Genomic DNA, 27,671 nt, shown 5'->3' with positions numbered 1-27,671 from the left:
TGAGATCCTAATTCGATTAACACTAGGGACTAGAAATACATGAACTGATTAGTACTCATTGATCAATCGTTACTTTCCTTAAAAAATGTTGATTTAAACCCTATTTACATTTATTTCATCAACTATATTATAAATAAACTATGTTTATTTATTTATTTGATAACTTTCATTTATCTTTGCATCTACCCTTCTGTTCAAGTAAATTGTCGTTTTAATTAACCAGTTGATTAATCATGATATCTTTCAAACGATACAAGGATAATTATCTTCATTAGAATGAACTGTCACAATAAACATAATCTTTCTAGATAATTATCACTCGATTAGATCATATTTATAATGCAAATGAACTATTAGTATTTATTTATCTACATAGTAGGTTGATGGATGTTTTAAATCATCTAATTACCAGCTAATTTTCTTTTAAGCAAATGGCTCAGAGATTTGTCACTAAAACGTCTTGACGTTCATGTATCAAGCTTTTAATTGACTTATAGCTGTTCTTCAATAAATAAATTATGTAGTAACTTGAAATGACCCGCCAAAACTGAATGATTTTAAAAAAAATCTGTACAACCAAATGTACATATACATAATGAGCATTGGATATTTGATCAATCCCAATTACATAATTCCATCAAAATCAAGATTAATTAACTGATGTATATTTGAACTCAAAGTAAAATGAATAGCAACAAATAATTATTCTTTTATCAGAAGAGAGTTTTGTGGAGATTTTAGTCATTTAATAGTCGAATTCATGAGTCAATCGAGACTAGACCACCGTGGAAAACCTGAAAGCACTGAACGGCCGTTTCGTCCCACCGTGGGACTCCTCAGCGGTGCACATCCACGTTCCCGCTCTACGAGGTTCGAACCCAGAACCTGTAGGTTTCGCGTGCGAATGCTTAACTTCTAGACCATTGGGCCGGCATCCAACGGTGTTGATGTATAACTTCAACCAATTCACGAAATTGCGCCACCGTCGTCTTCAGAGAGTTACTATCCGTGGTTCGAATTGCGTGGGGAAGGATCATGGATGAAGTCCTATACTGAGACGAAACGGCCGTCCATTGCTTCCAGGTTTCCATGGCGGTCCAGCCTCAGTTGACTGATGAATTCAACTATTAAATTCCTCATTTTCTAATGAATCATTTCTTCATATTATTTTATAGATTAGATTAATTTTATGACTTTTCCTAATGATATGGTTATGTAATCAGAGGAGCACATAAATGACCTTAAGAATGGGGCAAAATATATTATTTTCCTTGTTGTATCACTGTGTTTACATGTGGTATTAAACTTCTCCGAAATATGCACACACGAAAATGGAATTGGATCAAACCTAACATTATTAGGTATGAAACTAAGTTATTCACTCTTCTCCGATTTTAGATATTTCTCCAACTGATATAAGTCTGCACTGTAAACTAACTTCAGATTCTTATGAAATAGTGAAAACAATAATGGAAGCTCTGTTGATAAGTTTCTGATGGTACAAATACATATTTCGTTAATGGGTGTTATATATGATATGTATATTTTGTGATTGAATATTTAATGATTGGATATAGTACATACTCAATCCTGAACCTAAATTTCATGCTTGTCAACACTCACCAGCAATACTGTGCTTACACCATTGAAAAAACTGATATTTTCCATACGATTCAAAACAGTATTACCTAGTTTCATAATCTAAGTTACTGTTTAATTACTGATCACTTAAAGATTATTAATCTAGTTTTGAATTCAGATTACATTGTTAACTTTATTCAGACAATACAACTTGAGCTTGATTAACTCCATTAAAACACACATACACATCAAGCCAATTATATCTTTGGTTGAACATTTATTTTTCTATCCTCATTTATAATTCATTTAATTTGCATTAAGAAATCTGTTGAAGAAGTATTAGTAGGCGGAATTAATTTTTTAATGACTGATATAGTTGATTAGTCAAAATCAATTTAATTTTTTGTTTATATATAGTTATTAACACCTAATATGTTCAGTGATGATTGTAATTAAGTTCAGTAGTATCATTCACTATAAATAAACACTTTCTTTACTTGGTATATTTATTATTGGATAATTTTCCAAATGAAAAATCCAATTTACGCATCGATGGTGTTACCATGTTGTTTAGTAATAATAGTTAAATTAAACAAATTAAAAAGAAAACACATATATCACACAGTTGCTATGATAATTAATTTTGACTACAATCTTGTAGACATGGTAGATGAAATTGAAGTGAATACTAAATATACGCACAATAAATTCGTAGTAATAAATGACGAATCATCTTAAGGTTTAAATAACACTTTCATCACGGAGGAACATTAAAAAACGTAAAGCATTGAATAGTAATTTTGTCTTGCTTTTGGACATCTCTTCAGTACATACTCACAACATCTAGTGAGATCGAAATCAAGATTTTCGGTTTTTATGATTGACAAAACAATATTAGACCAATGAGCACGAATGCAGTGGCATGGATTCTCAACTTTTTACACTTTGTAATGATAGTCTAATAGCATTCATGATACATGTACTACTTTGGTTATAGTTAAACTATAATAGTGGCAATTTCACATAAGTTTCAGGAATCTGTCTTAAATATAACATTAGTGATTAGTGGGGTTGAAATCGATCTCCAGAGAAGACTGTCTATTTAGTAGATTCATAAATAATAAACGTAGACAAAGTAAAAAAAGCTTTATGTTTATGAAAATAAGTACTTAATAAAAAAATCTTACTGTAATTTATATTTCGTAGCATTTGTTAAATCTTCTGTAAAGTTTTGATCAATTGCTGAGCTATTAATTTGACTATGACACCGTATAGCTAAGTAGATATTATAGAAAAAGGAAAAAAAGTAATGTTTAATCTTGTATTTTAAGAAAGGAAGATTAAGTTATTGAAAGAAAAATTAATAGATAGTTCAAATTTTCCCACAGTCTCATGTCCAATCTTACTTTTGATGAAGTTGGTCACTTATTTTAAAATCTGTATGTGTGTTTATTTCACATTGTGGTAGAAATCATAAAGAGAATTAATTTTGACGTTTTACAACGTTTATTTAGAAATTATTACTAATACCTATTTTTTTTATGAAAGTAGTCATACATGTTCCCGTTAGTTATGGTAATCATGTATGGAAATATCATTCTTGGTAATGACATGAACTATTTCTTAGTTGATAATCAGGACTGTTTTTAAATCCGTATTGGCATAGGTATATCTTGATATGTTGATTCATTAGTGCTTTTTTGTGTGGATTTAAACGCTGGAATTGAGGTTTATTCATTTGCCAAGTCCCAAATAAGACCAAACGTCAGTCCTGGATTTCACTTTTAGTCAAAACTCATATATTCTTTTAAAAAATGTATGTAGAAATATCCTCAATAATTCGTGAATCAAAACAGCATCGACGAACATAAAATCCATTATTTATTACTCCTCTAGTTTACAGTAAGATGTTCAGAATTAAAATGTGTAGCTCACTCGTTTCACGTAATCCTACAATACACTCCATTTATAGGTAAGTTTGTTTATATATCTTGTATCATTACATGGTTACTTAATAAGTAACAAGTAGTAAAGCTAAGTATTCGCAAATAATCAGCATCTCAGATACCTATGTATATTATCAGTTAATTGCAATACATTTTACAAAAAGTAACTTACCTTCAGTCTCAGTTGCTTGCTCACCATTTCCTCTGGTGGGTGAGAATGGGATATTGATGTCACCAACGTTGTTAGAACCAGTGGCAGAAAATGTAGGTAGATGGTTGTCTTCAGAAATGTTTGTCTACATTTTAAAAACGAAATCATTTAAAATCCAGTAAATAAATTCATTTTCATACGCACTTGAGTACTATTAAAAATGACACCTACTTGTCGCTGACTGAGTTTTCTATGGTATAGACTAACTCATTAAATGATAGTTGATGTTGAGCATTCATTTCTGCGCACACATGCATATATATTCATTATGCTTACAGGACCTGCGATTTTTCTTCTTAATTTTGTCAACGAAACGTTTATTAAATTGTTCGTCGTTTTCGGTATTTACCTAATTGAACAAAGTTTTCTTTGGAAAATAAACTACATTGGGATAGAATAAATGTATGTATCTATACTTTGAAAGTGCTCGAAAATTAGTTATTAATCGCATTACTCCAACGACTGATCTGAAGATATTATACTCATTGAATATTGGGACTGTAACTCCTAAGTTTACTCTCTCATGTATTGCCAAACAAAGTTGAGATACCTAGTTTTCATGTCATGGTTTTTCAGTTAATTAAATTTTGTGGTGAAGATGGTCGTAAAATTAAATTTACCTAGATAAATTAATCCTATCGTATTTCCTCAGCCAAATGTAGCAACATTAAATGATCATCTATACAAAAATACTGTAATGTATGTCAAATTTAGATAATTCAGTATCTATTTAATAATGTATACTACAACATTATCAGGTTATAGCCTAACGGATATCTCTAATCTTTAAAAAAATAAGACATGGTGTATTCATTATGAACTCCGCCTGTAGCTCTTCTAGAGTTACTGCCGGTCCCAAGCCCGGGTACAGGAGGAGGGTTGGGCATGGGGTTAGCGTCCCCATCCCGTAGAAAACTAACTCGCTAAAAAAACGCTTACCAGAAAAAATAATTCAAACCATTTTAACTCTGCCCTGAGAGTTAGAAGGTCTTCACTTAGAAGAATTATGACGCTTCATGGTGAAAGCCGAGTTCGTTCGGAAGCCACGAGGCCGATGCCCCTTCTAACAACCAGAGCAAAAATTTTTATAGGTACATGGAACGTTAGAACAATGTGGGAAACCGGGAAGACCAGTCAACTTGCAACGGAAATGAGGACATACAACTTAGCAGTACTGGGAATCAGCGAAACCCACTGGACCCAAGCTGGACAGAAAAGGCTAGCTACGGGAGAGATGCTGCTATACTCCGGTCACGAAGAGGAAAATGCTCCACACACACAGGGAGTTGCTCTTATGCTGTCCAAAGTAGCACGAAATGCACTTGTAGGATGGGAATCCCACGGATCCAGAATCATCAAAGCATCATTCAAAACAAAGAAGGAGGGGATCTTAATGAATATTATCCAATGTTATGCACCCACCAATGGTAGCAACGACGACATTAAAGATCAATTCTACGAGCGGCTGCAGTCAATCATAGAGAAGTGCCCAAGAAACGACCTCACCATTCTGATGGGAGATCTAAATGCCAAGGTCGGAATAGACAACACTGGATATGAAGATATTATGGGACGACATGGACTGGGAGAGAGGAACGAAAATGGAGAAAGATTTGCAAATTTGTGTGCATTCAACAAATTAGTCATAGGAGGCACAATATTTCCACACAAACGTATACACAAGGCTACATGGATCTCACCGGACCACACTACAGAGAACCAGATAGATAATATTTGCATCAACAAAAAATTCCGAAGGACAATGAAAGATGTGAGAACCAGGAGAGGAGCTGACGTAGCTTCAGATCACCACCTAGTTGTAGCCAATTTAAAACTGAAGCTAAAAAAGAACTGGACAAGTGGACAAACAGCACTACAAAGGTTCAATACAGCCTTCCTTCGAGATACTGACAAACTCAATGAATTCAAGATAGCTCTCAACAACAGATTCCAAGCCTTTCAAGATCTACTGAAGGAAGAAGAAACTACCATGGAGGACAACTGGAAAGGCATCAAAGAAACATTGACTTCAACGTGCCAAGAGGTTCTGGGCCTAAAGAAACACCATCATAAGGAATGGATCTCTATAGAAACACTGGACAAGATCAAAGAAAGGAAGAACAAGAAGACAGCAATTAACAACAGCCAAACACGAGCAGAGAAAGTCCAAGCACAAGCTGAATACATAGAAGCAAACAAGCAAGTGAAGAGGAGCATTAGAGCCGACAGGAAGAAATACGTGGAAGAATTAGCAACGACGGCAGAAAAAGCTGCTAGAGAAGGAAATATGAAACAGCTCTACGATACAACGAAGAAACTATCAGGGAAATACAGTAAACCAGAGAGGCCGGTCAAAGACAAAGAAGGCAAGCCAATCACTGAAATTCAACAACAGCGAAACAGATGGGTAGAATACTTCGAGGAACTCCTGAATAGGCCGGCTCCAATGAATCCACCGAACATCGAAGTAGCACACACAGATCTTCCTATTGATGTCAACCCACCAACGACGGAAGAAATTAGAATGGCCGTCAGACAAATCAAGAACGGGAAAGCAGCAGGACCCGACAACATACCAGCTGAAGCACTGAAATCAGACGTCGAAGTAACCACAAGCATGCTTTACCCTCTATTCAAAAAGATTTGGGAGGAGGAACAAGTGCCAATGGACTGGAAAGAAGGACACCTCATCAAGATTGCAAAGAAAGGAGATCTGAGCAAATGTGAAAACCGCAGAGGCATTACACTACTGTCAATACCAGGGAAAGTCCTCAACAGAGTGTTGCTGAACCGGATGAAGGATGCAGTAGATGCCCAACTTCGAGATCAACAAGCTGGATTCCGAAAGGATCGGTCGTGCACAGACCAAATTGCAACACTACGGATCATCGTCGAACAATCAGTTGAGTGGAACTCGTCACTATACATCAACTTCATTGATTATGAAAAGGCATTCGACAGTGTAGATAGGAGGACATTATGGAAACTTCTTCGACACTACGGAGTTCCTGAGAAGATTGTCAATATTATCCGGAACTCATACGACGGACTACAGTGCAAAGTAGTGCATGGAGGACAGCTGACAGATGCATTCCAAGTAAGGACGGGAGTCAGACAAGGCTGTTTACTCTCTCCCTTCCTCTTTCTTCTGGTGGTCGACTGGATTATGAAGACCTCGACATCTGAAGGAAAACACGGAATACAATGGACAGCTCAGAACCAATTAGACGATCTGGACTTCGCAGATGACCTAGCCCTCCTATCACGTACACGTGAACAGATTCAGATAAAGACAGCCAATGTAGCAGCAGTCTCTGCATCAGTAGGCCTCAGTATACACAAAGGGAAAACCAAGGTCCTCAAATTCAAAGCGGAGAACAGCCATCCAATCACTCTTGATGGCGAAACTCTGGAAGATGTAGAATCCTTCACATACCAAGGAAGCATCGTCGATGGACAAGGAGGTTCAGATGCAGACGTAAAGGCAAGGATTGGCAAATCAAGGGCCGCATTCCTACAATTGAAGAACATATGGAACTCAAAACAACTTTCAACCAATATCAAAGTGAGAATCTTCAATACGAACGTCAAGGCAATTCTACTGTATGGAGCTGAAACTTGGAGAACTACAACAACCACAATCAAGAAAGTACAAGTATTTATAAATAGCTGTCTGCGCAAGATACTCAACATCCATTGGCCGGATACCATCAGCAATAGCCTTCTGTGGGAGAGAACAAACCAACTTCCAGCTGAAGAGGAAATTAGGAAAAGACGATGGAAATGGATAGGACATACATTACGCAAATCGTCAAACTGCATCACGAGGCAAGCTCTAACTTGGAATCCTGAAGGGAAGCGGAAAAGAGGAAGGCCAAAGAACACGTTACGTCGGATAATAGAAGCAGATATGAAAAGGATGAATTACAACTGGAAGGAGCTGGAAAGGATTGCCCAGGACAGGGTTGGATGGAGAATGCTGGTGAGTGACCTATGCTCCTTCACGAGGAGTAACAGGTGTAAGTATTCATTATGAGATGAAAGCATATCAATTGAATGACAAATGAATATATAATCAGAAGGGGGTTTTGTGGATGTTTTTAGAAATTTCACTGGTTGAAATCATGAGTTCGAATTTCGTGGGGTGTGGGATCGTGGATGCGCACTGTTGAGGAGTCCCATACTAGGACGAAACGGCCGTCCGGTGCTTCCAAGCTTTCCATGGTGGTCTAGCTTCAAATAACTCATGGTTTCAACCAATGAAATGAATATATGTTTGTATATTTAACTCATCCATTTCTCCCTCAGATATCAATGTAAAAAATGTCCACAATGAAAGTTTTTATTGTATGAGAATCACATAGTAAAAATAGTGTAAAATTTACCTGATATACACTGAAATAAATCGTATCGAAAGGCACCTTACATAGTTAATCGTATTTTACTTATTTCTTACCTTAATTTACACTACTGTTAATTATTTACATAATAAACTTATCAGCTTGGATATGACATATAGTTCCAAGATGATAAAAAAAATTTCTCCTAGAAAATGATTGAAGTAGGTTTTTATTCTGATTATGAAAACTCTCTTTTCAATAATAAAATAAGTTGTAAAATGTATCAATCACAGATTGATCTATGAATCAATGAATAACCTACAAATGGAACTAATCACCATAGAATCTTCTCAGCTATAAGTTAATAAATCAGTGAAATTAGGTATCATAGAGTTAATTGTCACTAAATGTTTTTTTTTCTTAATTAACCAAATCGTTTCACTGAATTGAATTGGTTAACATTTTTTGTTAGAGTCAAAATTCTATTTTCACTTTATGAGATGTTTCCATAGGTGATGTTTTATTTCTGTTTTAAATATGATTCAACTTAATTCACAATAATTACATATTACGTCATCATGATTGATAACCATCATAGTAGAGTCACTTTATATATGTGGGAAAAATTGTTTTAGAAATTTTATAAAGAATTTCATCCTACCTTTTCTTTTTATTATTCTGTTTCTCTATTTGTTCTTATCTAATCTTTAGATAAATATTTTTTTTATGAATCTTAAGACAATATCTAAACCCCATCTCCAAATATCTCCATCACTGGTAAATATTGAGTAATTACTAGTGGAGATAACTTAATTGCTTCATATAAAACTTAACAATATAGTTTTACTTTTTGCATAGATCTATCAAATTTAGAAAATTGAAAAGCTAATTGTAAATATTCGAACTCAAGTAATGTGAAAAAAACAAGCAATATCTCAGTCAACTTCAGTATTCATTAATCTCTTACACTTATTATTGAAATAAAAAAGAAGCCGAAAAAGAAGAAGAAAAAAAAGAAGAGAATAGTTCATTGATAATTGCTATTAATAAAAATTCATTGAACCTTAAAGTGAAATAAATTAGATTAATTTTGTATAACAAATATACATCTAAGTAATAATAATGCTTGAATGTACTGGGAACAACAACAACAACAACAACAACGACAAAGAAAAGAAAAAGAAAACGTGGAATGAAATAATTAATGAATTAACATTTATTAAATTAATAATGACTCACAGTTGGAATTTGATGAAATGATGAAATAAGTTTTCTATCTGAATGACCAATATATTCAGATAATAATTTAAATTTCTTATTATTTATTTGTTCATTATTATTATTAACTATAATTGAAAAGAAAGAAAAATAATTCAACAATAATAAAATGATTAAGAAAATCTTAATAAAAGTTTAATGATCAATGATACTACTTACTGATTACTTAATTATACAGAGAATAATTTGATATTAGAAGTATGATACATTTGATTATAACAATGATCTAAAGTTCATGCACTGTATGTGTAATCTAAAGATTCATGTCTGATCTGTATTTCGATATTATTAAGGAGTTCGGTACCGGAAAGAGATAGCAGTTCAAAATTCACTGGTTTTTTAGTGGTATTTTAGTTAGTGACAAAAATTGGCTATAATAAGGAAAACTTTTAGGCTAAATGAGAAGGCGAAAAGTTTTATAGTTCATGGAAATTTTATTGTTCACATTGAACCACTTCAATCATGTGAAGATTTTTATACAGTTAGAAAGTTATATCTATTATGACCTGATTTTAGGTCCTCCATGTTTCGATGATAAGTTGGTTTTTGTGAATGAGAATACGTTTCGTTAAAGATGACATTGTGTGTTTGATTAGCCATAAAAACTAGATTGCATGTTAATTAACACTAAAATATAATAGTAGGGATCTTTTTGTGAACTGTATTCTACTTTGAATCACTTCATGTATTACATTCATAGAGTGGGTCATTTCATTTTATGTCTTAGGATGTGACAGTTTCTTCCACTCCTAGAGATATTTTTATTACTCAATACTTTTGAATATATGATTTCCATAAAATCGATAGATTTGAAGAGAACAACTACTGAAATACTTAAGTTAGTAACATTTAGCACTAGTTGTTATGTCAGAAAATATTCATTGTACGCCTAACATATTTCTTTATTTGATCAACTATAAAAATACCAAGGGGGTAGTCTAATTTGATCTTGAGTTTGTGTCGATCATTTGTGCAAAAAATGTAAAGAATTATATTTGTTAATCTTTGTTCAGATCTGATAGAGTTTGACAGACAAAAACATATGACTGGGTTGTGTTTGCTAAGTAGTCATTTGATAGCCGTAATGTAAACTACTAAGATTGACAATTTTCATCTCGTTTTCTTCATGAATGTTTTGAATTCAAGGTCTGAAGATTTGAAAGTTGTTGGGTTATTTTTGTTAACTTTTGAATATAAAGCTGTAAATAAATGTTTTTACGCGATAAAGTTTATTCAAGACAAGACATGTTATTATGACTTGACACTGAACAATAAATAACTTATGATAATTAAATAAGTAGCAATTTAAACATTATACTGACAACTTCCAGTAGGTCAGTACTACATTGATATGGTAGAACAAGGGTTATTCCTTAAATGAATTCTGACCATCTTCATTCTTATGATTAATGTTCTATACATAAGTGTGTTATTATGTTAGATGAAAAAAACCTATTTCTACAGGGTAGCTGTCTTAGTTTCTGTCATCTTCTGGCAGCCATCACCCAACCATTTATTGTTGAGAATCCTTTTCTCTTCTAACAATCGAAAATATATTCGCAAAATTATGAAATATTCTGTACTACATAAAATGCAAGATGACATTAGTTCATTTAGTTTTGTTATTCCCTCATGAATATAATTCAATCAACAATGATAAGTGTAAACAAAATAAATGATACTTAACTAGTGAATTCTCAGTGAATAAGTAGTAACAACGTACAACAAACTCTAAGTATGAGCTTATCAGACAATAAAATAGTTTACAGAAAGAGGTGACAATGACTGAAAATCAAAAAATCATTAAATGACAGTTTTTTATATTACTTAACACTATTTAGCAGTGTATACTGATGACCATGCACGACTTCGAACCCGCCACATTTATGTTTCTTGATGAACTACGTACTACTTAGCTAATCATTTCAGTTAATCTGTGACATAACACAACTCATTCATTTTTGTATGTCATATATAACATTTCACTTATACCAGTTGAAATCATGAGTCAATTAAAGCTAGACCACCATAGAAAACCCGGAAGCACTAGACGGCCGTTTCGTCCTAGTATGGGACTCCTCAGCAGCGCGCATCCACGATACTACACCCCGTGGGATTCGAACCCAGGACCTATCAGTTTCGCGCCAGGCGCTTAAAAAACTAGAACACTGAGCCGGCATCCAAAGCTGTTAATGTCTAACTTCAACCAATCCACGAAGTTGCGCCACCGTACACCATTGTCTTCAGTGAGTTCCTATCTCACAACAGGCCTGGTTGAATTCCACTTATACATTTATCTAGAAACAAGTCATTGGTAAGTAAAAAGCTGAAACTGATTTCGGTATTTATAGAGAGACCTGTTCATTTTAAAACACAAACTAACAAATGAAACAGTAATAAGAAAATAACCATCAAATCAATCATATCTTAACAAATAAGGTTAATTAAATATTATTATTAATCAGTTAAGAATTATGTATACATTTATATATATATACATACATACAGATGCAGACACAGAAATGTCTGTATAGAAAGTCAAAAGAAAAGAAATGAAAATCTTTCAATATAAACAAATTGTTATCCTCTATTATTTTTGCATTCACCTTCCATCTTTGTGTTTTTTTTAAATTTTGGATTCTTTCATTCATGTTCTTACACATTTTTAGAGTTATTGGTGTTGCAATAGATAAGAAGAAGAAGAAGAAGAAGAAGAAGAGGATAATGTGTAAACAAATTACTTATAACATATTTTATGATAAATTAAGATTAAAATTCATATTAGAAGCAATGTATAATATAACCGATAACTAATCAAACGAATGAAAGTGGACATATTTATGTAGTAGTTAGTGTTATTGTCTTCTTTAATGTGCAGTTTTCTATTAGCTATGATTATTTATTAGTATAAAAATAGATTAAGTGAACTATGTCAATTTTGCCCTGTCAGTGTGTCTGCCCTTAGTAGTTTTCGCATTTTTTTGTTGGTTTTTAGTCCTTTTTGTTATTCTATAGCTGTAATTCCCTCCGTTTCTCTTTCTTTCTTTCTTTCTCTTTGACTTACTAGATATATCCAGTTAATTTTTCAAGCCTCCCAGTAAATAATATAAAATTTTTAATTATCTCTTCTCTGTCTGTCTTGAATTATATCAATGTTATTTTTAAGTGTGCTTTGTATAAATTCTGGTTTGTATTAATGTAAACAACATGGATTTAGTACACTTCATATTTATCGTCTCTTTCTCTATCTTTCTATATATCCATAATGTGAACTATTCTAGCTACTATAATTAATACATACAATATTGTATTTATAAAGAATTAGTGATAAGAAATATTTATTTTAAAAAATGATGGTGACGTAGTAGAGATCTGATTACCACCTTCGCTAAGAATCGTTCAATTCATTTGAGGATAAAAGCCATAGAAACCGATATGAATATCACATATTATGAAAAAACTATATTTATACATTTAACGTTATCTAGATTCTTAGATTAGTGAAATAAAGAAATTTCTTTCCACGTAATTATTTGTTCATCAATGTTCATTAATTGAATTATGGAAATGAGCTAGTCAATTTTCACTTTGTACAAATAAATATATATGCGTGTACTTACATAAGTCTAGCCATAGATACATTATGCTGATTACAATCCGCACAGGATGCACATATGCCACTAACAGATTGATCAATTGTAGCCCCTAAACATTAGTGCAAAAATGATTCGAATTTCACTTCACTGCACAAGCAAGTGGCTGTGAGGACTCAGTAGCTAAGTGGATAACGCGATGGTGTTTAAAGAAAACCACATTGGGTTTGAGTGCCTTAGTGAACATTAACTCTGGGATGCACTTACATCCATCTGAAGAGTCACAAACAGGATGAAACGAGCGTCCTGGATGCCATTGCTAGCCACCAGAATCTCAAATGATTATTTTATAAGTTATTAGGAATGGAAAATAAGAATGAAACTAGTAACCATATTTAACCAGTTTATTTATAAAAAAAATTAGAAATAATAGATTATAACTGTACATATCCCTTACTATTAATGTACAAGTCTGGTAATTTCATGAATGTTATACAACAATTATAAATGATATTCTGGTATAAATATACATACTTTAGGACAATAAACCTACATAACTGAGAGCGTAGTTGATAAACTATAAATATGAAGTTGTTTATTCAACTCGTAAATTTATTTCAGCTTATGGTATCTTATTTGGGTTTAGTATATTCAACAACATTGTCGACGGTTCAAACTTTTTATTACTTAAATCATTTAATGATATCGTATACAAATTAACTTGAGCTTTTTATTGACCAAAGTCTCTTTAAAATATTTATTCTACTTACATTAAATATATCTATCAAATTTTAATTCTTGCCCCAATCATTAAACAGATTTAACAAAACAAAAGCTTCGTAATACATAACTATCTTTAAAATAATGGCTAGTAGTTATATATTCTCACAGTTGAATCAACGAGTCGATCTAAGCTAGAACACTATTAAAAACCTGGAAGCGCTGAACTAGCTAAAGTCGACTCTTGGATTCAATCGCGAAAATACTATCTCCACAAATCTCCATACTGATAATAATTGTTTATTTTCTCTGTAATCGGTGGCTTATGCCCTATGGTGGATAGCAGGATTAAGTAAGCAAAGCTTAACCTCAAACATTAGGATACACTTCATAAAATGGCTTAATCTATATACACGTACTGTCCCAGTACAACATTGAAATTGCTTCTTACTCTTTATTTCCAAATATTAAAAGTTGAACTAATAAATCATTCATCTAAGAAATGCATATCCAACAGTTTTCTATCCTTAAACCATAAAAACATCGTAAATAATTACAAATATTTTATATATGATAAAATAAAGGTGCAAATCTATTTTAAAAAAGAAATTCGTGATTGATAGTTTAATATTTGAAATGTACACTTTTCAATGTTTCAATTATTAATGATGATTTTGATCATTATACTTCATTTTATTTTATCTTTTATACTGATTGTGGTTATTTTCTATAAATGAAATCTTTGATCTGTTTGATAAACGTGTATCTTATATTATTCTTTATTTGTCTACCAACATATTTTTAATGTAAACTAATCAAGTACATATATCCTTTCATTTTCGTTTTTATGTAAAAAGTTTTCCTTCAACGTCTATATTTTGCCCTATTATTATTATTATTGTTATTATTATTAATGACGGTGATAATCGTTCATCAACTTATATACCTATGCATTTATTTCTATTAAATTTTATCCACGAAGGGAGAGGCGTAATTTATTATAGCTGTCATCGTCAACTTCATCGTTTTCTTCCTGGTTATTCATATTAGTGATTAAAGAAAACTATTTTTAAAAAATCCAATATCTATTCATTTAAATCTTTCTTGACAGGTTCAGTAAACAGTTGTATGTAAAAAAAAATAAAAGTTTTGGGATGCATTAAGAAATAAACAGCGTTACTTTGGTTTTATTAAATATATATATATCAAATATATCCCATTTTGACCGCATAGTTTATGCAAAAAACACCCTCCCTTAAATTGATTATGACACATTGATGATTTTTAAAGAAAGGGGGTGTGCTGTAGTGATGACAGGTTATGCATTTGAAATAAACAAATATATATATCTATTAATAATAATGACGATTGACTGATAACATATAAAATGACTCTGATTGATAATTGAACGATAATATTAAAATTTTAAATGTATTATCAATGATAAATTTTAAGAAAAAAAGTGGTGTGATTAACCAATTTATTTAAACAGAACTGAATAGAAAGGGGGAGAAAATTTAAGTAGAAAGATATTTGCATGATTGTAATATTATTTTCAAATATTCGTATATGTGAAATCTTACTTTATAGAGTTCTAAATAATTAATTATTATTCACATACACAAAGGGAAAAGCAAGATTCTCCGATGCAACACAGCATGTACCAATCCAATCACAATCGACAGAGAAGATTTGGAAGATGTAAAAACCTTTACATATTTGGGCAGCATCATCGATGAACATGATGGATCTGATGCAGATATGAAAGCGCGGATCGGCAAAGCAAGAGCAGTATATTTACAGTTGAAGAACATCTGGAACTTAAAACAACTGTCAACCAACACCAAAGTCACAATTTTCAACACAAATATCAACACAGTTCTACTGTATGGGGCGGAAACTTGGAGAGCTATGAAAGCCATCATCCAGAAAATACAGGTGTTTATTAACAATTGTCTACGCAAAATACTTCGGATCCGTTGGCTGGACACTATTAGCAACAACCTACTGTAGGAGAGAACAAACCAGATCCCAGTGGAGGAAGAAATCAGGAAGAAGCGCTGGAAGTGGATAGGACACACATTGAGGAAGGCACCCAACTGCGTCACAAGACAAGCCCTCACATGGAATCCTGAAGGTCAAAGGAAAAGAGGAAGACCAAAGAACACATTACGCCGAGAAATGGAGATAGACATGAGAAAAATGAACAAGAATTGGAAGGAACTAGAAAATAAGGCCCAGGATAGAGTGGGTTGGAGAATGCTGGTCGGTGGCTTATGCTCCATTGGGAATAAGAGGCGTAAGTAAGTATTTATTTTTTGTGAAATAAATTACGTAACTGATAACAAATATGTGAGAACTGATGTCCTACAATCAACTTTTCAACAGTATTATGATAATATTACATTCTCTAAACCGAATTGCTTGACTTTAAAGCTTTCATTGTTGTTTTGGACAATTTCAACTAAATGTGTGTTTTCTGAAATGTTTAATTTAATGGTTCAGCTCAAGCGAAAGAACACAACAAAAATTAGACGTATACATTTTGCTTACAAATACTTTCCATCGTACAGTATAAAAAATGAACAAATAATGATATATAGTTCAATATACATCAAAACTGAGTATTGAACTGTGGTTGAAACTTGTTCTGTAAAGACAATTACAATATTATTGAATAATGTACATTGAAGTCGAAATTTACTAATTGTATAATTCAATAACTTGATATCTTGGAACAAAGAATTTATACTTCTAATGAAATAATATCTATGATTTTATTTACTTTATGATTATTTATTTGTCAAGTAATATGAGTACATGATACCCTTTACCGATGGCTTGCTTAGATTTCATGTAAATCCTCATCATCATTGTCTAATATAAAAACGAAAATGAATTCATAACTTTGCAAGTTCTTAGCAGAACCGTTCTGACTACTGTTTGTTCAATTAAGAATCATAATTTACATCAAATTATATAAAAAAAAGAACATAACAGTCAAATTTTAAGAATTATATCTAGAGGTCTTATATACAATGTCTAAAAAAATCTTCGAAAATTCCACAAGATGGCGCTTAACTAATCCATCAGTCATTGATAATCTTATTTTGAAAATTGATGAGTAGTTAGAGATGATTTTACTCCTGTTTTTTAATTTTTATCTTTGAAAAATTGACAATACACTTGGGTTATGATGAAATTAAGACAGAAAGGAGGTAATTTCTTCCGCTTTTAGGTTATACGCTTTTCTTTAATCATAAGAAATATATGGTTTTATCAACAGGAAGAGTACATATTTATCTATAATGTTAACTGCTAACAAACATCAAATCTAAATGTATGTATATTTTATTCAGTCAGTCAGCTACAACATAGGACCAGGTACATATATGCATCGATCCAAGTTGCCATACCGCATTGGCACAGCAAGATGAACACCGGATTCATAGAAGTAGTTACTTCAATGGTAGTAATATATAAAAGAAAGATTGTGTATAAGGATATAATACAGAAAAAAAGAATTATTTTGTAGAACGAAAGATAAAAAGCAATTTTAATCTCATAGTTTAATGGAAGCCAGAGAGTGTATACACCTACGCCATTGTGATCGATTCTGGGCCATGTCACCAAGAGTCTCCAACCATTGGTTACGACAGTCACGCCGACCCCAACCAAATAGTCTGCACCTACCAACATGGCTCAGACTAGAAGTTAGTGACTTTAAGCATTGATGCCACGTTTTGGTTTGGCAGCCCCCAACTTTCTTCCAACCATTCCCAACACTACTCGGCATTGCACGACGTGGTAATTGGTGTTCAGGCATACGTAACACTTGGCCCAACCATCTCAGTCGATGAAGATTTAATATCTCATCAATTGATTACTTTTTATTCACTAATTAATAATATATATATTCTCAGAATAAGATACATACAATTAGTTTGTGACGATCTTTTTCAACACTTGCTATTGTAAACTTCACTCACAGTCTAGGGCTTAGAAAATAATTGGATTTTATTGAAAATTCATATGCATAACGAAATTATATCTCATATTTGTACTTCAATGAAAAGTTACTTTATATGAGTTTTGAACTGTAGTAGTTTAGCGCTGTCGTAATGAACTAATCTAATGTAATATTACTAAAAGTATACATAAAATGTTCTAACCAATGGTCAAGATCCATTTAATACTATTTATCCCAGTATTGAATATCTGTAGTTATTAAGTTTATAACTATTATATAAATGAATTGTAAAAATTGTAATATATTAGAATTGATAATCGAAAAATTCGAAACTATTTGAAGGTTATTTATACCACTAGCTTCATCTAAATAACCACTGAAAACTAGGAGACATTGAAGAATTGCACTGTTCTAGTATGGAATACCTTATGAGTGTGTGTTCATGATCACGTCAATAAGTGAACCTGGGACCTGAAAGCATTGTAGTAAGTGCATCAGGTTTAGACTGTTATACTGGTAGCCAGTGATTTAAAGTGAATAATCTCACTAATCCTAATTAAGAAATAGCTCTTTCAATTATCTATTCAATACTTGAATAAGTAATGGAACTTTGTAATATTTTATTAGTTATTGTACTTAATCTTTAATATATCATCATATGAATTAACAAAAATTAAGTAAGCAATTGTTTTAAGTACCACAACAATTAATCCTTTCCTTATTCATATATATATTCCATCATCTAAAATACTATTTCGAATTATGGACAGATGAACAGTCATTCCCTATGATCATTATTATTAGGATTAACTGAGAAATTATTTACATAATCATTATTACATAATTATCTGACAAACTAACCCTTTGGCTAGTGTTCGAATGAAGTGAATCGAAAGTTTTGAACACTTCCAACATTCAAAAAAGTTTTTAAATAATCCAAAGATGTTATAAACAATAACAATCTGCAATTTAGTGTTAACTTACATTTGCTATGGAATTAATCACATTCCAGTGATAAACTATGAACTGTGAATGGAACAAGTTCAAGTTAATATTGATTATGCTAACGAATGGTAATACTGAATTCAAAAAAATCTCTGTCATTAAAATTCAGTCTCATAATAATAAAGGTAATAATTAAAAACAATGAGCTGAAATCCTTAGAGGAGTCAATCTCTGTCTAGTTTTGAAATTTCATTCATAGCGATATGCATAGAAAGTATTGGATAAACTACATAGATAAAACAAATAGTTTAATTTTGTCTACTCATCCAAATTTATTGGTCATTGCTATGATAATTATTCCAATTACAGCAATAATTTTTTTATCCCAAAGAAGAAGACATAATTACAATTAAGACATTGACAATCATAACAGAAAATTTAATAGCAAGATTCGAGGAGAGTGAGATATGTATGTACGTATGTGTGCACAAACTATTGAAACGCATATAAAGGAAAACAACCATTGTGAAGTAGAGAAACATTCATCTTGGGATATAAACCAGTTAAAAAGAAAGAAAAATACTGAAAAAGCAAACAAGAAAGATTCTTTACATAAATGGCCTACAATTTATATGTATAACACCGCACTAATTGTTTTCCTCTCGTTTACTTCTCAAATCTAAAGTGTGCTTACAGTAAATAATTTTTTTCAAATTAATTACTTCGGAATTAATTGATAATTAAATAACCAGTCTCTTAAGTTTATACAGTTTTCTTTATTGTATAGCTTCAGGTGAATCTACACGTATTGCTGATATTTAAAAACTATTTACCTTTCTATCCAAAGTCTTATTTTTCTCCACAGTAAGAAGTATTCCTTTCTCTCTCTCCTTCCCTCTTTCTATTTATGTATGTCCCTAAAGCTGTGGAACTATTTATACTTCTATTCTCTTATTGATACACTTACACGTTAATTGCAACTAATGTTCTCTTCTTTTCGTCAACTGTTTTTTTTCTTTTATTAAATTAAATCATTATATTAGGCAATGCAATTAGCACTGCAATTTAATAAAGTGTCGATCGTCTAGGTTTTCTTTTCTTTCCTTTTTAATTATTTTCTAATTACAAATTGGGACAGAGTATCCACTCACTTATCAACACACATATATGGACATGGACAGTGAACTGAAAGATAGACAAAAAATTTTTTTTTTTAAATGGCAAAAATTGCTGAGTTATATAAAGTCAAAATATAAGAAGAAAATAAAGATAAAATTGAATAAGAAACTCAGGACAAGATAGAAAAGCAAATTAGTTAAAAGAGGCTGAAATTCGGAAGAAAAAGAGAATTTAACAATTTTGAAAATATTTAGGTCAATGTCTGTGTCAAAGTTCATATTGGTTATTTTCAACTAAATAAAATGAAAACATCTAAAGAAATTCATTTTAAGGACTAATGTATATTAAATTCTTCTAAAATGATGAAATAATTATAAAAAGAGAAATCCTGAAGTAATAAAAAAATATTTGCAAACATGTTACATCTTATTTAATACGAAATAAATAATAGTTAGTAATAATCTTCAAGAGATCTGGAACCTCAAGCATCAATTAACTAATATTTCGAGTCTGAAAAATTCCCATTCTACAATTATATGAATGAAAAATATTCATTTCAATAAGTTCTCATCAGGTTCTACAATTATAAATTCAAATTATTAATCCTGAACATGAAGTAGACGTTTGTGTTGATGATGTCGTTCAAAAGAACGATGAAAGTTCCACGACTAAACTATCTATCTTAGAGAACAAAATCTCATCAAAGTCATCCACCTGAGCTACCAATCTTCTCCATCATTTTAAATGATGTACTCTACCTTAAAACTGGTCAATTTTATAGATTATTAATTTGGATTAAAAATAATTGTAGAGGACATGATAAGAAATTATTGAAAAGAATATTCTTCTTTCATGCAGTTGTGTTTCGATATTTAAAGGTAGAATTCATTAACAACACTTGATAAACAACATGTTATAATATATATGAACTCAAATTGAAAAAAAACATATATGAATGAATTGATTTTGACATAGTGGTATCAATGTTGATCATATTAAAATTTAATACACTAAGCCCGATTCTATATAAAGTATTTAAATAATTATTCAGTATGTGGTTGAAGAAATTAGTCATGCAATATCATGAATTAGTTGAAAATTAGACATTCATGCTATTGGATTTAAGTTCAATGGTTTATGGGTTAAATGGTTGTACGATACCGAAGGTCATAGGTTTGAGTCCCCCTGTGAGGGATAGTGAATACTTACTTTTGAAGACGTTCAATACTTCCAAATTTTAAATGGTAGTCTAACACTGATCATTTCATGATTTCAATAAAATAATTTTCTAGTTTAGATAAGTTCATAAAGAAATCTATTTTTAAATTGTGTAAAAGATTTCTATAAATTGTTCAAATTCATCATAGATTTATTATTTTAAACGTAATGATGATTTACTTTTTAATTATATTATGTTAATTTAATCTTTCTTTTGTTTGAGACACAAAGCTCCATAATAAAAGTTTAATGTTTATTTTAAAAAAACAAAACAAACAACAACTGAATAGCAATTTGACAATTAAAAGTGGCTTTTTATCTTATTTTAATTTCAATAGTTAAAATCATGAGTCAGTGGAAGCTAGACCACTATGGAAAACCTGGAAGCACTGGACTACCGTTTCGAATTGAATATTTGTTAAATAAACTTTTATTTTCCTTAGAAGTATTATGGTAGTTATCTAATTTGAGATTTATCTTACATTTAATAAGCACATATTTTATACTATTAGATTGACAACCAATGAGTGATAATCATAATTATAGTTATCTTTTTTATTTTGTTTCTACACGAAATTCTAGGCTTTCATTTAATCTATAACTAGATATTCATCAAACAGTTATTGAGCATTGTAGCTTGGTTTTATATTAATCAAGACAAAATATTGATAGCTGTCTATTTAATTCTCAACCATCAACATATATTCATTCAAATATTTATTTTTTAAAACTCTTCATTTATCGTTTTATTGTGTACTCATGTTATGTAATAGTTGAGACAAATGTAAAGTAACTTTACACTTTAAATGACTAAATACAAACAACAAAATAATCTGGGGCTGTAAACAACAGTGAATCATCGAACTGTTGTATTTTTGATTAATTGAGTTCTTTATGAGGCTAAATATTATATATAAGTGGTATTCCATGTTATAACAAGGGAAAAAAATATATATGTACAATTCGTTGAAATATATTTAGTTGAAATGTACTTACCAGAAGCATTTCCTATTTAAGTAGTAGCTGATTAACGTGATTTCTCTAAATTCACAGAGATTACTTTCTGATTAATTTTATTCAATTCTTAATGTTCAATACTCATAATTTTTATTTTTAATTATTCTACTGATTTTTTTGATTGATTAATGTTGGATATTGTAATAAGTTTGAAATTGAAACTGTTAGTGATTTGATATTCTCAACAGTGATACTTCCTCACTTCTTATTGACGTAAATGTAACTGTTAGTACAGTTTACATTTGTTGGTAAGCGAAATGATACTATCTATCAGGCAGGTGAGTGAGTATACCTATATATATATATATATATATATATATATATATATATATATATATATATATATGTATATATATATATATATATGTCATAAGATGTATGAGTGAAAACCTGTAAATTATCAGTTTTCGTGTAACGTTTATTTGCTCATAGAGTAAGTATACTTGTGTGCATCCCAAAGAATGAATGGGTTAAAACTTATATGTTACCGGTATGCATGTAGACTTTACTTACTACGTCTATGTAGTGGGCTCTTGAGCCTCAGAAAGATGATTTTAATCTAACTAAGTCTATGGACTTTACCGAGTGGAGCTTCATCAACCTAAAAAACTATATCATATATATAGATCTATTTAAATTAAATAAAATTGAATTGGCAATAATATTAAAAAAAAAAAGTTAAATTCATTATTTCATTTCTGATCAACTTACCAATCATTTCATATTGTTGATCAGTTTTATTATTTGAATCTTGTTCATAAGATAAATCAATTATTTTCATCTTATCATATATTAATTCATTATTACAATTATTTTCTTCATTCTCTTTCATATTATTCATTGTATTCTTTATATTATAATTAGACATTTGTCTTGAATTTATTAATTCAATATCATTAATAATAGAATTATTGATTAATGTATTATATTCATTAGAATTCATTGATTGTTTATTTATTGATTCATTAATGATTGGTATTAAGATTTTAATAATTGTTGTTGGTAATTCTTCAATATTCCCTTCAATATCATTTAATTGCCAATGTATATCAAATATTTCATTTGAATAATAATTAGAATCATTAATTTGATTATATTGGGATACATTTTCATGGTCTGTAAATAATTGCTGTAATAATAAAAATAAAAAAAATAGTTTTTGTTCATTATTTTAAACATTAGTATTATATAATTAAGATGACCATTTATGAATAAGAATAACATTGTTTAGAAGAAGATTGTAATTGGTTTCAAGTGAAAATAATCTTTGCAAACAAATCATTTTATCATACTCTACAATTGTTACATAGTAACAGAAGGGGTTTTGTGGAGAATGTAGTAATTTCAACAGTTGAGATCATGAGTCAGTTGAAGCTAGACCACCATGGAAAACCTGGAAGAACTGGACGGCCGTTTCGTCCTATTGTAGGACGCCTCAGCAGTGCGCATCCACGACCCCACCTCGCGAGATTCGAACCCAGGACCTATCAACCGTACAGTGCTTCCAGGTTTTCCATGGTGGTCTAGCTTCAATTGACTCATGATCTCAATGGTTGCAATTACTACAATCTTCATAAAACCCCTTCTCATACTAATTAACATATGCTCACTAGTGACTGGCTTTAAGAGGTATATCCTGGAGTTCTAGTTAGAAGCTGTAACCAGTGAAGTCCGACCGGGTCAGTTGTGAGATAGTAATTCACTGATGACAATGGTGGATGTGTCGCTCAATTTCGTAGATTAGTTGAAGTTAAACATTAACACTGATGGATGCCGGTTCAGTGGTCAAGTTGGTTAAGCGCCTGGCGCGAGACTGATAGGTCCTGGGTTCGGATCCCGCGAGGTGGGGTCGTGGATGCGCACTGCTGAGGCGTCCCACAATAGGACGAAACGGCCGTCTAGTGCTTACAGATTTTTCATGGTGATCTAGCTTCACGTGACTCATGATCTCAACTGTTGATGTTACACAGTATACCAACTTTATATTTCTCAGGATTAAACTACTCATTTAAATGAATTATATGGTTCTTGAAAGGATTGGGTAAGTAGGTAATGGTAAATTTCTTTCAATATCTCACTCTTACAGATTCATTTTAGACAGCTCATTTATACGATGTTAAATTCACTGAAGAGTATCAATTCCCTTAGAATTATAGATATGCCTTGCTGAGAAATACCAAATAGCACAAAAAACTGAGTCTAGAATTTTATGGTGACTATCTTCAACCAGTTAAAATTAATTGCTAATCTGACGAGGCAATGTCATAGGTCACTTAATACTTAGCATCATATTAAAAAGAATGAGTTACTTTTAAATGTTATTTAACCTTTTGAGTTTCTAACAGACTTAAGTGATATTGAGTTTTGTCTTCAAATTATACAACTAGTTTTTCGAATGGTTATTAATTGAACATTGGGAAGTAGTTTCACAATACTGAACTCCATGGATGTGTGAGTTTGCGGTAACTGTGATAACATTTAAGACCTTCCGTGTTATCATTATTTTATGTTCAAAAATCTATTTCACTGCTTAGCGTCTATAAGTTAGAAAGATTGATAACATCAAGAATCATCGTCGCAAGAGTAAATTATGTAATATTTCAATGATAACGTCTCAGATTACGACACTAGTTCAAATCATTGGAGAAGTAATTTTTCCATATTGTTGGTGGATGATAGTATAAATCTTGGATTAACAGTTTTTTCCCAACTAACAATTGGGATTACAATACCGAAATACGTGAGACTGAGGCAGTGTTAATCTCTTTGATGTTGTGAATGTGAAATGATAGAATTTGTTATCATTTTACAAACCACAGATTTACGAATTTAATTTAAATATTTTTCTGTTAAATGAATTTAATAGTGAAAACCTTATTATTTCACTTACAAACCATTTTACAAAATTTAAATGCGACATTTGGACAACATTATTTTATATAATCAAAAGTAGTTATTATTTAAGTAGTTTTATTCTTCGAGTATTTGTACAAAGCAGTATAGTGTGTAGTAATATATAACAATCCATATACGATATGTAAGTGATTGTTATCTCACAATCACTTATTGTATATGTGGTCGGTCCAATAAATGCGCACAATGAAGTACAATAATTTTTGGTTAACCTTGAGCTAAACTCTTAAGATATCCATAAAATTTTAAAAGGTTCCTAAAAACAACTCGTTAAAGAAAATTACTCTTTTCAAGTGGATCAATGAACAGCTTGAAGATTACATGGATGGTTTACAACTGTTGACTTCCAGCGCTTTACTACAAACTCAGATTTACATTCAAGATAGTTGATGACTGATCCAATTCGAGAAAATTATCTGTGCACTCAGATACTATATATATATATATATATATAACATGGTGTAAATCAAAAATCGATGTTTTTGAAATCTTAGAGTGTATGGATTCTGTTAGCTTTACACATACATCTTCTTGACAGAGTTTTCCACTGATTACTTCTAACCATTTCATGTTAAATAGAATATAAAAACTATTTTATTAATCAGTAATATCGTGTGATAATTTACATGTTCACAGATCCATCATCATCATCACACAACTAAACATTTTACTTTTAACATTTATATTTATTTCAAAAGTTTTCTAAAATAAATATTTTTTTAACGACTCTATTTATTAGATAAATACTAAAATTATTATTTTAATTCCTTATTTTCTTTTTTCTTTCGCCATAGAAATTAATGTAAACATTTTTCCGAGGTTATTTTAAGTCAACAATCAATACACATGTATACAACTATTGAAAGATTTTCATTTATAATTGTGGATAATTTTACTTTTCAAAAACTATCCTATAAAAGATAAAAAAGATTAAGATAATTTATAGGTTGCTTACTATTTGTTATCCAATTCGAAATGGTCAAATCATAGGATTATTATCATTACTGTTATCTATATATAGCTGAATTAACTAGTAATTTTTATGTGTTTATTGAACGGTAGTAAATATATGTAAATATAAATATAGAAATAGTGGTTTGAAAAAATTTCACTAAGAAACAATGAGTGAACACTATGGTTATTATATTATAACTAATCAATTTAAGGGGATTTAAGTGATTTCCAATTTTGTCAAACTAGTGAATAACAAAAGGATGGATAGTGGTTAGCTGTGGAATCCTGGACGAGCGTTTCGTTCAACTGACGAGTCCCAAGTAGGACGAAATGTGCGTCCTGGATTCCATTGCTAGCCACTATTCATCTTTGTCAATAGAGCTTGTGGTCCAAGGCAGTCTGCATGAGACTAATCAATTGCAGTCCTAAATAACAATGGGAAGATACAAGTAAACAGCATCAAGTGAATACTGTTTCTTTTGTTGACTGAACTATCGATTGTAAATTTACTCGGTTTAATTTGATTCCGATTAAAATTTATTCAGAATATAATCAATTAGTTTTTCAGTAGATATTTAAGAAGCTGTTGTTATTATCAGATTTATGGAAATTGCTGGATCTGTAGTTTTATATTACGGAATGACTTTGTTTGACGACAAAAACAGGCACTGGACAGTTCTTTAGTCCTAGTATGAAGCTCATCAGCAGCGGGGATCTGTGACCCTATCAGGGACAAAATTTAGAACCATCAGGACACACTGCGAAGGCTTTGCATCAAAATAACTGAGTGGGTATCTGATGACTGTCCAGTTGAAGCTAGTACGCGATATAAAACTACCAATAACTTTATTTAAAATGCGAGGTAAAGAACATCTGTAATAATGGTGGACGAATTACAGCACATATGGACTAAGAAATGGAGTCAAGGATAAGAATTCAATGTACATAATAAGGACGATATCATTTGCCAGTGTTATTCATCGAACGATCATATGTGAAAAACATTTTTGTTTTACACAGGATTTAAAATTTATTCAATTAATGGATAATTGGAAAAATTTATCCCCCAAGTTTTATTTTTAGTTCCAGTATGGTTCATAGATGAGTTTATTTATGTGTATCAGAAAGTTCACGAACTTTCACTGTTGACTGAAGTTTGTGAAATATCTTGTGTATTATATCTTCCAAGTTGATTCCATTGACAATATTCTGAACTGTTTGCTTGTGCATGATTGAAGAACCAATGAAATTACTGCTTGAACACTGAAAGTCGTATTACATAATTCTTGTTTAAATATTTTCCTATTTCAATGTTTACTAGTTTAAAATTTTATTAAGTGAATGAGGGGTTAAAATTGATATTGTAAAAGTAGTTATGGAAAGGATTTTTTTTATTCATTAGGGTTCATGTTATCCTGTAGTCATTATTCTGAATTAAATACTGATCAGCCTTCGCTTGTATATTCCTATCTTTAGTGAATACCTCACTGTAGCACATTGTGAGAACACTAACACTGAGATGTAAGTTCTTTCAACTGGAAAGCCCAGATTTGGATGAGAAATGATTCGTAAATTACTTGGTTAACCATTATCTAAATATATTATTATACCATTACTTGTATTCGACAATTATGCAGTAAGTTATACTCAAAACTCATTCAAAGTTATGTTGACAAGAGTATTAGATCTCTCGATGTTTAAAATCCATCTAAGTTACTAATGTAAGGTTAAAAAATTACTCGCAATAGCTAGGAGTATCAAAAAAGCTCAGATTATAGGTAAGAATAACATCGGTTATTGAATTATTAGCTCGAAGCCGAAAGATATGCAACTGTTCTATAATACCTGAAATTAGTCATTATTTAA

The 27,671-nt window shown here is 31.1% G+C and overlaps 1 protein-coding gene across 1 annotated transcript in view; it reads right to left on the bottom strand.

Annotated features, from left to right (window-relative positions):
• Nucleotides 1-27,671, bottom strand: part of ZFHX3 (Zinc finger homeobox protein 3) — a gene marked incomplete at both ends in the record, with an annotated part of 60,522 nt that overhangs the window by 26,353 nt on the left and 6,498 nt on the right. Inside the window, 4 exons of the mRNA XM_051218819.1 lie at nucleotides 2,769-2,856; nucleotides 3,700-3,823; nucleotides 9,318-9,424; nucleotides 22,650-23,067. Coding sequence (XP_051072127.1) covers nucleotides 2,769-2,856; nucleotides 3,700-3,823; nucleotides 9,318-9,424; nucleotides 22,650-23,067 — 737 coding nt within the window. The remainder of the gene's footprint in view (nucleotides 1-2,768; nucleotides 2,857-3,699; nucleotides 3,824-9,317; nucleotides 9,425-22,649; nucleotides 23,068-27,671) is intronic.

The sequence above is a fragment of the Schistosoma haematobium genome, chromosome ZW (genome assembly GCF_000699445.3).
Source record: "Schistosoma haematobium chromosome ZW, whole genome shotgun sequence".
In the NCBI taxonomy this organism is placed as follows: domain Eukaryota; kingdom Metazoa; phylum Platyhelminthes; class Trematoda; order Strigeidida; family Schistosomatidae; genus Schistosoma; species Schistosoma haematobium.
Note: the sequence above shows the minus strand (reverse complement) of the source record. Positions and strands in the feature narration are given on the sequence as shown.